This window comes from Mustela putorius, unplaced genomic scaffold (genome assembly GCF_011764305.1).
Source record: "Mustela putorius furo isolate JIRA1106 unplaced genomic scaffold, ASM1176430v1.1 tig00000196_pilon_pilon_pilon, whole genome shotgun sequence".
NCBI classification, from domain to species: Eukaryota; Metazoa; Chordata; class Mammalia; order Carnivora; family Mustelidae; genus Mustela; species Mustela putorius.
Genome location: NW_025421310.1, coordinates 11,872,910 through 11,888,943, shown reverse-complemented (window position 1 = coordinate 11,888,943; position 16,034 = coordinate 11,872,910). Strand labels below are relative to the sequence as shown.

Below are 16,034 nucleotides of genomic sequence, written 5' to 3'. Positions count from 1 at the left end.
TGCCTCCATTTCCCCAAATGTGCAACAGAGATGATACTGGTGCCTCCCACTTTGGGGTACTATCAGGATCATAATGAACTTAGAATAGTGTATAGCACTCAGTATTACCTGTTTTTTTTTTTTTTTTAATGATCTCTCTTAGTCATAACAAGCCTAAATGGTAGGTAAGATTAGTATCCCCATTTTTAAAAAAGTATTTTAGTGGCGCCTGGGTGACTCAGTGGGTTAAAGCCTCTGCTTTCGGCTCAGGTCATGATCCCAGGGATCGAGCCCCGAATCGGGCTCTCTGCTCAGTGGGGAGCCTGCTTCCCTTCCTCTCTCTCTGCCTGCCTCTCTGCCTACTTGTGATCTCTGTCTGTCAAATAAATAAATAAAATCTTTTTTAAAAAGTGTTTTATTTATTTGATAGAGAGAGAGAGATCATGAGCAGGAGAAGGGGCAGACTCCCCATTGAGCAGGGAGCCCGACTTTGGGCTCGGTCCCATGACTCCAAGATCATGACCTGAGCCAAACACAGGTGCTTAACTAACTGAGCCACCCAGGCACCCCAGTAGCCCCATTTTTTTGGTGATGAACCTAAGGCTTGGAGAATTTAAGTAAATCTGAAGGTCACCCGGGTGGTAAATGGTAGAGTCAGGATTTCAGCCAGGACAAGCTAGCCTTCACAATCAAAGTTGGGGGGGGGTGTCCAACCTTGGAGTCTGACCCACCAGTCAGGGTTAGTCATGAGTCGGTAGGCAGTGAATGAGGCATTACTCAGAAAAAAAGTTTGGGGCATGGTGCTGTGGTTAAAGAGAATGAGAGAAATCAGAAAATGCTCCCATATGTAGCAAAAAGCCAAGTGAAAGGGTATGTTCAGAGACCCTGGTGCTCAGACCCTGGTCCTGTTGGAGGGCTGGAATCAATGGTTTTGGGATTTTGTTTTCCCAACCCATCATTCAGATTTGTTTTTAAGAATTGATGTCATCTGATGTCTCTCCGAGCTTCCCTAATCTTTGCCTTAATTATTCATGAACACAATTAACAATTGACAATGGAAACATACTTTCATATCAGGGTCCGCCTGGACCCTCACGGCTTCCCCCAGAGCCAGGAGTTATGAACCTATGCTCTGCAGGTGAGAAGACAAAGGCCCACAGAGGGGAAGTGGTTTACTGAACTTGAGAACTCCGACGCTGGTGTAAACAGTTCTGCCGTTGAACCCGAAGTCTGTCACCTACCATCTGCGGTGCTCGGTTAAGTTAGGGTTAGACTTACCCTCTGAAATCTTGATTTCGCTCTTCTGTAAACAGAGCTGGTCATGCCTGCTCATCAGGTCGTTAGAAGATGGCATACAGCAGGCGCTCAATACCAGGTAGACAGCAGGAGCGGTAATAGTAACTGAAACTCGACACAAAACCAGACCACCCATTCCAACCCTGGGTTGCTGTTTCTGTGGAGAACGGCACACCTATGTGTCATTAAGCAAAGGGCACAGAGGCAAATGGAGGTAGAAGTTAAGGCTGGGGAGGATGGTAAATGGGGATCATAAAGGTACTTTAATATCCAGCTGGAGGTGGGTGTGAGCACGAGGAGGGTTTAAGGCTACTGTTAAGACCCCCATGATGAGTAGAGCCTTTGGAGCCACTTACATGGATTAGAATCCTGCCATTTCCTCGCTGTGTAACCAACTGAGGCAGATCACTTGGCTTCTCTGAGCCTCAGCTTGCTCATCTGTAAAATGGGATTAAACTAGCTATCATTTCATTTCATAGTGTGTGTTGAGCTCCTAGCCTGGAAGGGAGAAACATAGTAATCGCTGAGCTCCTAGCCTGGTGCTCAGCGAATACTATGTTTCTCCTTCCCAGCACAAGGACCCCTCCGTAATGACTGTGGATATATTTTTTCTTTCCTGTAAGAGTAAATTATTCTTCACTGCCCTCTAGGGGTAGGAAGTAAAATGGCATGTGTGACACCGAACCCTGGAATTAGTGGAAGAAGAAGGAACACATAGGAGCAAAATTTTTGTCTTCCTGGGGCGCTGGGTGGCTCAGTTGGTTGAGCATCTGCCTCCGGCTCGGGTCTTGATCTTGGGGTCCAGGGACCTGGCTCCGTGTCAGGCTCCCTGCTCAGAGAGGAGTCAGCTTCTCCCTCTCCCTTTGCCACTTGGGCACACACACTCTCTCTTTCTCAAATAAATAAATAAAATATTTAAAAAAAATTTTTTTCCCTTCCTTGAGACCAGAAAGAAGAGGCCAGTTGAGATGAACCCATGGTCCAGTTACCTGTTGGGATGGACGACCTTCGTCCTCTACTCCTTTGAGACAAGTGGAAGTGAGTATACTGGAAAACGATGGGGAGGATTTGGAAACCAGAAAGAACGAATGGGGCCAAAGCAAAGATTGCTGGAGTCAGGTAGAGAGGAGATGGAGAATAGAGAATCATTTGCTTCTGGACTGCCTTGACCATGGATAACTGAAAATGTGGGAAGCAAGATAAGTGGGTAGGGGCTATAATGGACATGGGCATTTTTCATGGCGGTCAGCACATGGTAAGGAAGTGCAGATGTGTTAATTAAAAGGAGGGGGCTCTAGGGGTGCCTGAGTGGCTCAGTTGGTTACACATCCAACTCTGGATTTTAGCTCAGATCCATGAGATTGAGCCCCGCATCAGGCTCTGAGTTGGGCATGGAGCCTGCTGAGGATTCTCTCCCTCTCCCTTTGCCACTCCCCCACCACTCGTACGCTCAGTCTCCCTCTTTCTCTACATAAAAGGAGGGGTGTCTATAATTCCAATAGATTGAGTCCTCAGACTCCAACTCAGATCTTCCACTCTTTTTCTTAGATTGTGGTAAAATGCCCAGAACCTGAAATCTACTATTTCAACTATTTTGAAGCACACAGTTCAGTAGAACAGCATTGACTTTGTTGTACAACCAAGAGCCAGCACTCTTTTCAGCTTGCAAAACTAGAACTCTGTACCCATTAAACGACTCACACTTGCCCTCCCTCCAGCTCTGCCAACCACCGTTCTATTTTCCGTCTCTGTGAATTTGACCGCTCTAGATACTTGATGAAAGTGGAATCAAATCGTCCTTGTCTTATTGTGACTGGCTTGTGTCACTGAGCATAGTGTCCTCGAGATTCATCCATGTCGCAGCAGCTGTCAGAATTCCCGTTCCTTTTAAGGCTGAATGATATTTCACTGTGTGTGTATACACACATACACATACATTTTGTTTATCCACTCATCCATTGATGGACTTGGATTGTTTCTATCTTCTGGCTATTGTGAATAATGCTGTTATAAACATTAGGTGTTACAAGTACTTCCTTGAGTACCCACTTAAAAAAAATTATTTACTTATTTTACAGAGAGAGAGCACAAGCAGGGAGAGTGGCAGACAGAGGAAGAGGGAGAAGCAGGCCCTATGCTGGGCAGAGAGCCTGACACGGGGCTCAATCCCAGGACCCTGGGATCATGACTTGAGCCAAAGGCAGATGCTTAATGACCGAGCCATCCAGGCGCCCCAAGAGAACCCACTTTCAATTCTTTGGGGGGATATAGCCAGAAAGGGAATTGCTGGGTCATATGGTAATTCTGTGTTTAAGTTTTTGAGGAACTGCCACACTATTTTCCAAAGCAGCTGCATCATTTTGTATTCCCATCAACAGGGCATAAAGTTTCAAATTTTCCACATCCTTGCTAACACTTGTTTTCTGTCAAAAAAAAAAAAAAACCCAAAACAAACAAACAAACAAAAACCCAGTAGCCATTCTAGTGGGTGTGAGTCCATGCTCTTAATATATCTAGGAATCTAAATCAGCTCCCCAAAGATCATATGGTAAACACAGAAGCAGAACCAAGAGAGACCCTGATTATATGTAGTTCACTCAAGCTATGGTGAAACAATTCTCCACAATGAATATCCTTTTCTACCTGACAAGCCCTTTCCCTTGGATAGGCTCAAGAAACCCTCATTTTTTTTTTTAAAGATTTTGTTTATTTATTTGTCAGAGAGAGAGAAAGAGAGAGCATAAGCAGAGGGAGGAGCAGGGGGAGAAGCAGGATCCCCACTCAATAGGGAGCCTGATGAGCGACTCAATTCCAGGATCCTGGGACCATGACCTGAGCTGAAGGCAGAGGTTTAACCAACTGAGCCACCCAGGCCTCCCTCAAGAAACACTCCTATTTTCATGCACTTGGATTCCATGAAGCCCTTTTTCTTTTTTTAAAATAATATTTTTAAAAGATTTTATTTACTTATTTGACACAGAGAGACACAGTGAGAGAGGGAACACAATCAGGGGAGTGGAGAGGGAGAAGCAGGCTTCCCACCGAGCAGGGGGCCCGATGCAGGGCTCGATCCCAGGGCCCTGGGATCATGACCTGAGCTGAAGGCAGCCGCCCAATGGCTGAGCCACCCAGGTGCCCCCATGTAGTCATTTTTCAATGATCACATTCTATATTCCAGAGATTTCTAATATCTTTGGAATATAGGTCACTGGACAGGCACTACAGTCCATGAAATCCCGGATTGGTATAAAAAAAAGGTGTGCACTTACCAGGGTAGTGAGAACAGATCTTGAAACAGACAAACTCCAAACCATCAGCAGCTTAGCATGAAACATTTTATTTCTTAGGGGTCCATTCACCTTCCGCTATGGGGCTCTCCACCAACACCGAGGGCTTTTGGGTGCTGTGTGGATTCTTTGCTTGCAGCTGATAGACAAGAGCCAAGAGTGTGATAATCTTGGAAGAGAGGTTTTTTTTTTTTTTTTGGCCAGGAAGTGATATCTGTTCCTTTCTCCCATTTCCACTGGCCTGAACTCACAGAATGCTTAGCTGCAAGGGAGTCTGGGAAATGTGGCTTTGAACAGTACGTTTAGGAGGAAGATGAAGCTGGTTTTGAATCCACAGCAGTCTCTGCCTCAGGGAATTATGAGCGTTTTCCCGAGAGAAGGTCTGGCTTCTCACAAGAACTGAGGAGACCCAAAAGGCTAAGAACCCAGAGTTTATTCAGACAGGGAACCATGCCAGATTTCCCAGTTCTTGTCTCATTCTGGTCATACCTTCCTGAGACCACCTCCACATTCCTGTGGCGAGACTTGGCACATATTTATGGTTAACTTATTCAGTACACATTGACTGAGTGATTCCCAAAGGCCGGGCACCGTGCAATGGGTCAGAAACATGGCAGTAAATAAACTTATGCCCTATACTCAGAGACCTCACAGCAAACGGGAGTGATAGACATGGAAACAGATAACTGTATTTTTTGACTATTTGGTAAGTATATTGATAAAGATTGGCTCAGAGTATTGGAAGAGTGTGGAAGAGTATTAATCTGGACTGAACCAAGTCATGTGGTTGAGTAATGGGGAATAAGGCTAGGAAGAAAGAAAAGAGCAGGGTGAGGGCATGAGCCAAATGCCAAAGACAAGAAAGAGCATGGAGGAAGGTCGAGGAAATGTTAATCAGACAGTGAGAACAGAGAGGTCAGCAGGGCCCAGATGAGAGAGGATTTCAACCCAGTTAAGAAGATCAGACCATCTGCTGGGTTACTTTGCAGATGGCTAATAGTATCTATTATGTGTTGATTCTTACTAACAACTCCCAAGGATAATCTTAATCCTGGGTCAAGGGGGCATCTGCCTGCCCTCACTTCACCACCAGCATCCTATGCTCTGGTGGTGTCCCTGACTGAGAATCATTGATGATGATGATGATGACGGTGATGGTGACGATCGCTAACATTCGCTGGGTAGCAGTCATGTGCTCTTCTAAGCACTTTCCAAATATTAACTGATTTCAACTGTATAAAACCAAGACCAGAAAGTTCTGAGACCCAGAGGTTGAAAGCGCAATGTGAGTTCAAGGCCTCTACTTGCGTCAACCCACCAGCGAAGCTCAAAGATTGAGGTCTGCCTTTCCACCCCCTCCCAGGACATCCCTCATCCACCCTTATGATGGCTTAGGTCAGATCATACAGGCTAAGAATCTGATCCAGAAGAGATGGGGCTACTAGGTTGAAGGTAGAGAGGATGTCTTGTTCATCTGTATTGGTAACAGACTAACTATCCCCAAACGTCAGTGGCTGAACTCAGTAGCGTTCACATCAAACTCAGCTAGCCCTTCGATGTGGATGTGTGGTGGGAAGCCTCTTCCGTTGAGATTCAGAGACACAGGATCCTTCTGTATCATGGCTCCTCCAGCCCCTAGAGCCTCAAGGTTCTCTGCAGGGTCATCCTTTTTATCTGAGTTTCTCAACCTGGCCACTGTTGGCATTTGGGGCCAGTTGGCTTTGTTGTGGAACCTGTGCATGGTAAGAAGTTTAGCAACAACCCTGGCCTCTACCTAGTAGATCCCAGGAGTACACCTACCAGTATCCCCTTCTCCCAGCTGTACACCTACCAGTATCCCCTTCTCCCAGCTGTAACAACCAAAATGCCTCCAAACTTTGTCTAATGTCTTTTTCTCCATTGAGAACCATGGCTGTATATCCAGCTGACAGAAGAAAGGAGCATGGAGGTTTGCTTGGGAGCAAGGAAGTAGCTAACATCATTTCCACCCACATGAGTTGTAACTGAGTCACGTGACCCCACCTAACTATAAGAAAGTCAAAAAATAGGTTCGAGCTAGGAACCCATTTAGTGAGTCCATGGAAGCTTTGTCTCACCGTGTTTGGAATAGGAACACACACACACACATACACATACACACACATGCACACACACTATATAACCTATCAGAATGTCTTTATCATAGTAAGCCTTCTTTATATCCTTGTGGGAGGGAAAAAGAGAGAGGAGGAGGGAATCACAGGATGAAGGCAAAGAGAAAAGCTATGATTTTGGACCATTAGATAAAAAATTCTAGTTCTCGTTCTAGTTCTGCTCAAAAAAAAAAAAAGGCATTAAGTTGAAATGATTCCTTATCTTACATGGGTCTTTACTCCCTTCTCCATGATGTGAAGAATTTGAGCTAGAATTTCTTTCTCTCTTTCTTTTAATTTCTTTCTTTCTTTCTATTTCTTTCTTTCAAGATATTATTTATTTATTTGACAGAGAGAGAGAGAGAGAGGGAACACAAGCAGGGGGAGTGGGAGAGGGAGAAGCAGGCTTCCTGCCAAGCAGGGAATCCGATGCAGGGCTCGATCCCAGGACCCTGGGATCATGACCTGAGCCAAAGGCAGACACTTAACATCTGAGCCCCTAGAATAGAATTTCCTAAGATGTGTTTCAGGGAACATTATTCTCCAAAGCTATCAAGGGATTGGGGAAAAGGACAATTTAAGATACTCCATACACCTCTTGCTAATTCAGTTCTCATTTGCATACTGGCCCTGCTAATGAGTCCTGCATTAAGGAAATCTGTCTAGCTTTTTTTTTTTCACGTGGCATTTTCTGAACTTCCATCTTCATTTTGTCAGTTCTTTCTTAAGCATCTTCTATGAGCAAGTGACTGTTCTAGTTTCCAAGGATACACTGCGTCAAAGACAAAGTCCCTGTCCTCACACCGAGGAATACAAAGGCCAAGGGTTGCATTTCTCTAACTTTCCTCATCCAAGTACCACCTCCTCAACATTTGCCATATCTGCACCCCAGCATCACTGGCTCCACCTTCTTCTTTAGATATGATCTCTTCTTCACTTTAACACCCTTATTTTATTTTTTTAAAAGATTTTTAAAATTTATTTGAGAGAGAGGGATTACAAGTAGGCAGGCAGAGGAGGGGGAAAGCAGGCTCCCTGCTGAGCAGAGAGCCTGATGTGGGCCTTCATCCCAGGACCCTGGGATCATGACTTGAGCTGAAGACAGAGGCTTAACCCACTGAGCCACCCAGGTGCCCCAACACCCTTATTTTAAAGGATAGTTAACATCAGGTCTATAATCTATAAAAATGCTACTACTTGCCATAAATAGAAATTGCAAACAAAAATACTGTGAAAACAAAATCCTATTATTAGATTCTACTAGATGCTATTGTCCCAATACAGCTTTGAGCTTGTGACCTGCCCTCTTTTTGTTGTTGTTAAAAGGGAGATTATTCAAAATTAGAGACATGGTAGAGAAATAGCAGCATTAAAATGAAGTTTTCTCTTTTGTCATCAGAAAGATTGAAAAGAGCACTGCAAAATGAAATTGCTTTTCAGAATTAGTTAATGTGTGTCCTTCCATTACCTACCGTGATATTATGACCTTTACCAGATGTGTTTGCTGTAATGTTGATGGTGCTCTGCTGGTCTGAGGACAACTTTATCCCGGTTGTTTTCATGGTTTATGAGACTCCTTCCCTGTACTCTTGGTCTCAACAAAGCTGGACATGCCCTTATATGTCACAAGAAAGCTCGATGCTAAGACTTCACATGTCACCTTCAGACCCCCCCCCCATGGGAACCAAACCAAAACTCATCCTTGGCTCTTTGACTGTGATGAAGCCCCTCTGTTTTGTCTCTCTTTCTTCCAGATCAGAAAGATTCATGTGTCTTTCCCTTCATCTACAAGGGGTCTTCCTACTTTTCTTGCATCAAAACCAATAGCCTCTCCCCTTGGTGTGCAACCAGAGCCATTTACGATGGGCAGTGGAAGTATTGCATGGTGGACGGTGAGTAGTGCCATGCTGTCCCCTCAGGAGGCCTCCTCAAATTATGGGTCACAAAAGAGAATGTGTGGATTTGTATAATATGATCATATTTTTGCACACGAGTTATGATACGTGTTTGTGTGCCTAGAAATGCTGTAGGAGACCAAGCACTGGATGCTAATAATGGGGTAATGATGTTAAAAACGATAGTGTTGAAAATGGAGCTCTCTGAACCACCGTATTCTTTGTCTCTTTCTTGATTTTCTAAATTAATAAGGAAAAACAGAGACAAAGTATAAGGGATTTGAGAAGGGATTTAAGAGACTCTGTTTACTTTTTTCTCAAAGCCCAAGACATTTTTGTAATTGTATGATTTCTATCTTTTGTGCACGGGACAAAGGGCATTTTGTTTTAACCAATATCCTATTGTTGGACATTTTAATTGTTCCTACTAGTAACCAGGTGTTGAATATTTAGAACCTACTTTTCCCTGTACCACTGTTCTTGACTCTCTTAGATCGAATTCTCCCTTTGATAATAAATATAACACCCTTTTTACTGTCCCGAAATAAAATTTATAAAGAACATTACCTATTCTAAATTCCTAACCTCAAAATAAATCAACATAATTCCATAACTGCAGAAGAAGAGAAATAAAAAGAAGCAATATTGTTGTAAAGTAATTAAGCACCCATGACCCTATCTAACCTACAAGATATTAGAAAGTGGCCAGACTCTTGTACCTCCAAGCAGAATCTCTTTGATTGCAAGAGCTAAAAATGACTACAAAGAAGCCCCATTACACAGAAAAAACCAAACCAGACCTGGAAGCAGTACAATCCCTGGCTGAAAATATTGCTCAAACAATGCAAATCAGGATCAACTGGCAGAAACTGAACCTGAAAATTAGAGGGGTTCTTTTTTTTTTTTTTTTTGAATTCTGGAACATGTCCCCAAACATGCATAAGATGTACAAAAGGGGACAAAACTCTGCCAGAACTGCATATACTAGACACAGTCAAGGCCCTGAGAGTCAACAACCTGCATTTGATTTAACCCCTTCAGCCATGTCACCAAGGGCTCCTATTAGATGAAGGCATCTTTTGCATCTTCTCCCTCAGATCTGGCTTCTGAACCAAGTACTGCTCTTTGAACCCATACTGGCGGGTATCTCACTCCCTGTGAATAGTGGTGGGGAAGCGGTTTTCCATGGTCATTTCTAAGTACTGCCTCACAGGACGCTTCTCGTGAGTGGAATATGGAGATCAGAAACAGATATCCATGGCAATCCCTAGTGACATTAGCTTACAATATTCATATCACTTAAACATATATTACTGTGCAGATGCTTTTCTGCTCATTTGCAGGCTTCCTCAATAAGGACAATGTGCCACTACTGTGTAAATAGAAGAACAGAGTCATCCCTAATTCTTTCTTCCCACCCCACAGGTGACCCACCAACTAGACTTAATTTTGTCTTCAAAGTAGATACTAGCTTCAGCTTCTGGGGAGCATCTGCTTCCTCTGTCTCCATCCTTCTTGAATCACCATCAACTCTGCCAGCCAGTATTTCCTAACCGGTCTTCCCAAATCCCCCTCACCTCCCTCCAATAGATTCTCCGCATATCAGTCAAAGAAACCTTTTTGGGATGTGAAGTCAGGCAAGGCTACTTCCCTGCTCATGCCCTCTGTGGCTCACCGGCACACTTAGAGGGATATCCTGACCCCCAGATAGCCAATGCAATATTGAGAAAGAAAAAACAAAGCAGGAGGTATCACATGCCCTGATTTCAGGCTATATTGCAAAACTATAGTAATAAAAACCCATGGTATTAGCATAGAAACAGACACAGGGATCAATGGAACAGAATTGTGAGTCCAGAAATAAACTAATGCATATATGGTCAATTAATTTATGACAAAGGAGCCAGAAATATGTAATGGGGAAAGGACAATCTCTTCAACAGTGGTGTTGGGAAAATGGCATAGCCACATGCAAAAGAATGAAACTGGACCCTGTTTTACACCATACAGAAAGATCAACTCAAAATGATTGAAGACTTGAACACAAGATGTAAAACCACAGACCTCCTACAAGAAAACATGGGAGTAATCTGTGAGACATCAGTCTTGGCAATGATTTTTTGGGTTTGACACCAAAATCAAAGGCAACAAAAGCAAAAATAAACAAGTGGGGCCACATCAAACTACAAAGCTTCAGTATAGAGAAAGAAACCATCAATAAAATGAAAGGCAACCTTAGAATGGGAGAAAGTGTTTGCAAAACGTGTATCTGATAAGGGGTTAATATCTGAAATATCCAAAAGAACTCCTACGACTCAGCTGGAAGAAAGAGGAAGAAGAGGAGTGGGGAGAGTTGGAGGAAGGCAAGAAGAAGGAGGGCAAGACGAGGAGACCCCTCACCTTGGTCTGGAAAGCTCCACTTGACCTTGCCCTTCCTGTCCCCATCTTCCCCTCCCTTCCTTGCCTGCTGAGCTCCAGCGACACTGACTGACATGCTTCCTGAGTATTTTGAACTCCTTCCTGTCTTTGAACTCTCACACTTTTATTCCTTCTGTCTGGACCTCAATTATCCCCAGTTTTTGCATGGTTGGCTTCGCCACATTGTGAGAACCTCTTCTCAAATGCCACCTGCTCCAAGTCTTCCTTCATCCCTTCGTCTATGAAAACCCCTCCATCATTTCCAAATGACCCTGATTCCCTCACTTAGTGTAAGTAAATCCACCCACTATAAACATAATGTTTATATTTGTATAAACATTATAAACAAATACAAACTATATTTGTAGCCCTACATTTGTGGTGGGAAATTCAATCTGTCTATGGAAGTTGCCATAAGACACCAGCACCTAGATGATAATTTTACTGTATTTGACCTCTCTGACACTTGACAATTTTTCTTTTTGGTAATGGCAGCATTCCTTGTATGTCAAGGTCTTGGCTTTATTTGTTGGTCATAAACCATCAAAATTCTTTGTCTTGACTTTATTCCTATAGGTCATTTTCTAAGAGATTCATTTTTAAGACACAGTGAAGTATGTTGTTTGTACAGCACACCATGGTTGAGATTGGGAACTTCGCTGGGGAAGTTTTGAGGATGAAAGTACAGGAAAAGGCTTTCTTAATGAAATGCTTGATGAAATGAGTGAATAAAATCTTTTCTGATGGAAGGATGATTAGATGACTGTCCCATGAATGGCCGAGAAAGTGAAACCACTCATGGGCTTCTTTCTGTACAGATTACCCACGATGCATCTTCCCCTTCATCTATCGAGGAAGGTCCCATAACACCTGCATAATGGAGGGCAGCTTCTTTGGAAGGCTGTGGTGTTCTGTCACCTCCAGCTTTGATGAGAAACAGCAGTGGAAATACTGTGAAATCAATGGTGAGGCACTGGCGCAGGGATGGGGTGTTTGGTGGGGAGGAGGGAAATAACAATGATCCTCCTGAGGGGATGGTAGCACAGGGGAGAGAAGAAGAATGGGAGCAGTCTTCTAGGAACCAAATGCCTTCTTGGAGAGTACATTAGGACAACCACAGGAGACAAGAATGTCCTGAGGCCACACTCCCCCAAGACCCCAATGTCAGCATGGAAAATCCAGTTAACCTGAGAATAAAAACCATGGGCTCACATTGGTTTTCAAGTGTTTCTGTTGCCAGAATTGCCAATAAACAGATTCACCAAGTGCTGGACCTTTCCTTAACATTTCACCTTAATAATCTCTTCACTTCTTAATGACCTCCATTCATTCTAGAGCCCTCTCTGTATTAGACTCTGATCCATGACCTCTACATATAACCTCCCATTGAATCTTTCCATGGAAGCTCTATAAGATGCCATTTTCTTCTCTATTCAATAAATGGTTGCAATAAAATTAAGTCCTGCCCAAGGTCACACTCCTAGGTGATGTCAGAGTTAGGATTTGAATTCAAGTCCATATGGCGGTGGTGTCCATGTTTCTCACTAAGTAGTGTTGCCTCCATTGGGATGAAGATTCACGTGAGGCACCTATCCATGGAGCATACTTATTCCTTCATAAAATCTTCACTATGTTCTTCCCTTGGCTCTCAAAAAATCCTAATCCCATAGAACACCTTAATTTATCCTTGGCCCAGCCATCCATCACTTGTATCCTTGTCCCTACCACCCTTATCCTTAAATCTCACAATAACTCTGTTGATGAAGCCCATAGAACACAAAGCCTCTGTTCAAATAGACAGTAAACTGTGTAGTGGTTGACATTTTGGGTTCTCCCTTGTATGCAAAGTAGACCTGATAACATCACCAGGAACTCGTTTGGGTGTGTTCAATGTTATGTTGCCTTTCATGAGATAAAACGTGGTGCCTCGTTCATGTGTGATAAATGGAAGCTCTTTTTGTTGTCTCTTCTCGTCCCTGGGACCTTTCCATGATTATTTTCAGAGTATGGGGGAAATTCTTTCAGCAAGCCCTGCATCTTCCCCTCCATCTACAGAAATAGCACGATCTCTGAGTGTGTTGAAAATGAAAGCAACAAACTCTGGTGCCCAACCACAGAGAACATGGATGCGGATGGGAAGTGGAGCCTCTGCGCCGACACAAGTAACTGGGGAAGGGGACTGGGTGGGCACGGGTGGGTTTCTTCATCCATCTACTTAGCATATGTTGGGAGGTGGGCATATTGGCGATGAGTAATTCAGGGTCTCTGCCTCATGGATCTGATGGGTGAAGAGCATAAACAATGCAACTGTGTGACAGGCAAAGTACAGGCTGCTGAAGATCCAAGAGAAGGGGGCCAGTGTCAGATTTTCAAAATGCAAAACACCTAACACTTGCTTATACAAACATAGAGTAAGCACATGCTAAGGGTTTTTAAAAAAATATTTTATTTATTTATTTGAGAGACAGAGATCACAAGCAGGTAGAGAGGCAGGTAGAGAGAGGGGGAAGCAGGCTCCCTGCTGAGCAGAGAGCCCGATATGGGGGGCTCCATCCCAGGACCCTGAGATCATGACCTGAGCCAAAGGCAGAGGTTTAACCCACTGAGTCACCCAGATGTTCCTAAGGTTTAAAGAAAAATCTGGGGTGCCTGTGTGGCTCATTTGGTTAAGGATCCAACCCTTGATCTCATCTCAGGTCTTGATCTTAGGGTCATAGGATCAAGCCCCACATTGGGATCCACACTGGGCATGGAGCCTACTTAAAGAAAAAAGGCTATTAATAAGGGAACTAGAAGGATAGTGAAGCTAATTCAGGGGACATTATAAGAAACACATAAAGTCAGTGAAGAGAAGAATGTTGAGTGCAAGCAAGACTGTTAAGTTAGCTATCAAATCCATTAACGTATAATGGGCAATCAAACCTTTGTGATTATCTTGTCTGCCAGACAGAAGTTACTGGCATCTCTATGGAACAAAAATCATTCACAATGTATCAGTTTTCTACACGTTCCAGAGTTGGAGCCTCCAACAAATGCAACAGCAGGTAGTAAGTGAGATGAAGTTCCTTGTTTCCCTAGAGTAGGGGGTCTGTGAATCCCATCCTGCCTATGGGCCAGAGCTGGACCAATTTTTTTTTTGTTCCCCAACCTAAGAATCATTTTTACATTTTTTTATGATTGAAAAAGTCTGGGGCGCCTGGGTGGCTCAGTGGGTTAAGCCGCTGCCTTCGGCTCAGGTCATGATCTCGGGGTCCTGTGCTCAGTAGGGAGCCTGTTTCCTCTCTCTCTCTCTGCCTGCCTCTCTGCCTACTTGTGATCTCTCTCTGTCGAATAAATAAATTAAATCTTAAAAAAAAAAGAAAAAGAAAAAAGAAAAAAGTCTAAAGAAGGATGGTATTTTGTGACAAGCAAAAGTATGTGAAATTCGTTACTTGGGACCCATATAAAAGAAATAGACTGTATGAGGCACGAAGCTGAAAATACCTACCATCTGGTACTTCTAGAAAAAGTTTGATGACACTGAGCTGGAGAATCAGGTGACTGTTAGGGACTCTTCAGACAATACTCTAGGAGGACGTGAAAAGGTCATGTGGCAATCTTTCAGTGCCATTGCATGTTTTGGATAATTTTGCTAACAAGGGAGAAAAAATGTAGATTTGGTGGATGATCAGGGCGGAAGCCCTTAAGGAACGAAAATAGAACATTTTTCTGTAAATGTAATATAACATTTCCTCACAAGGCACATTGCAGGCAGCCTGCCTGCACGTCAGGACCCTGGACAGCTCTCCAGCACTGCACTGGTCTAGATATTTGCACGGAAGAGGCAGGGTGCACCTTGCTGGGCTTCAGCTAAGAATGTGGGCACTATGTGTCCCCACACGGCCACAGAAATCCCACCAGTACTGATTTGGCTTCCAAATAAATTTTAGCATGTGGAGGATTCACACACTGAGGATCTGGGATTAAAGAGGAGCCCCTGTATTACGTCCTCTCCGTGCTTTCCGCTCCGCTCCCTGGTTCCCTTGGTGACATGATGTTGTCCTTGTCTCTGCCCCTGCCAGGACCCCTTGTGCTTTCACTCTGTCCTTGTTCCCCATTCCACACCCCATGGAACTAAACTCAAATAGCTTCCCAGGGAAGAAAATCTCTGTGAGATTTAGGATTGGGTCAGCATTTCTCTCTACTAATGGGAGCCTCTGAGCAGCACCCAAACAACACACGCAAAGGTATTGTGGACCCAATTTTGATTTTAGGGTGGGCTCCGAAGCCTAAGACTTCACCACAGTGTAAAGGTACAGGGAGAACCACTGTCCTATCCTTTCTTCTCCCTAGGAATTTCCTCCTTGGTTCCTGGGTTTCCATGCCACTTCCCATTCAACTATAAAAACAAGAATTATTTTAACTGTACCAACAAAGGAACAAAGCAGAACCTTATGTGGTGTGCAACGTCTTATGACTATGACCGGGACCGCACCTGGGTGTATTGTTGATGCAAAGGTGAGATGCGTAATGCACCCCTGGGCAGTGCAGTGTCCTTCCAGCATGATTCACTGAGGTTCCCAACAGGATGAGCTCCACGACCCAGAGGTGAGGTGAAGTGGGGGTAGGGAGAGACTGGGACAGCTTCCTGACTTAGAAGGAGGTGGACGAACTCTTTCCGACCCTGAAAGTTACCATGCCAGGTTTTAGGACCAGCAGGCGTTGGGTGTGCAAGAAAAACAGAATTTCTCTAGAGCACGAGAAGAAAAGATGGGCTTGAAAGGAAACCACCAGGACTTCTCCAGTCCCCAGAGGACATGGCACCAGGTTGTTGATCTGCTAACCCCATCACTAAGTAGCCAGTGGAGGAAAAGGTGGGGTCATTTCTGCTCCCCATCATGTGGGTCCCTCCCCCACCTCCATGCATAAGTCTTCCAATCTCTCCACAGGATCCACCTCACTCTCCCTTGTAGCTCTTTCCTCTGGCTTCAATATTCTAAGGCCTGTGGAAACTCTCAAATAGCTGGTTCTACTGACCTAATCACTCT

At 44.0% G+C, this 16,034-nt stretch overlaps 1 protein-coding gene across 1 annotated transcript; it reads left to right on the top strand.

The window, feature by feature from the left end:
- Positions 1–2,234: 2,234 nt before the first annotated feature.
- Positions 2,235–15,497, top strand: ELSPBP1 (epididymal sperm binding protein 1). Its single transcript, XM_004767457.3, has 5 exons — positions 2,235–2,313; positions 8,449–8,586; positions 11,826–11,972; positions 13,011–13,169; positions 15,340–15,497. The coding sequence occupies exons 1-5, from the start codon at positions 2,244–2,246 to the stop codon at positions 15,495–15,497; spliced, it is 672 nt and encodes a 223-aa protein (XP_004767514.3). The 5' UTR covers positions 2,235–2,243.
- Positions 15,498–16,034: the final 537 nt, after the last annotated feature.

Bases quoted from the DNA above. Each gene is read 5' to 3' on its own strand.
- ELSPBP1 (XM_004767457.3), top strand. From the start codon at position 2,244: ATGAACCCATGGTCCAGTTACCTGTTGGGATGGACGACCTTCGTCCTC. The intron at 8,587-11,825 runs GTGAGTAGTGCC...CTTTCTGTACAG, and splicing joins GAAGTATTGCATGGTGGACG to ATTACCCACGATGCATCTTC. The intron at 13,170-15,339 runs GTAACTGGGGAA...TCTTCTCCCTAG, and splicing joins GAGCCTCTGCGCCGACACAA to GAATTTCCTCCTTGGTTCCT.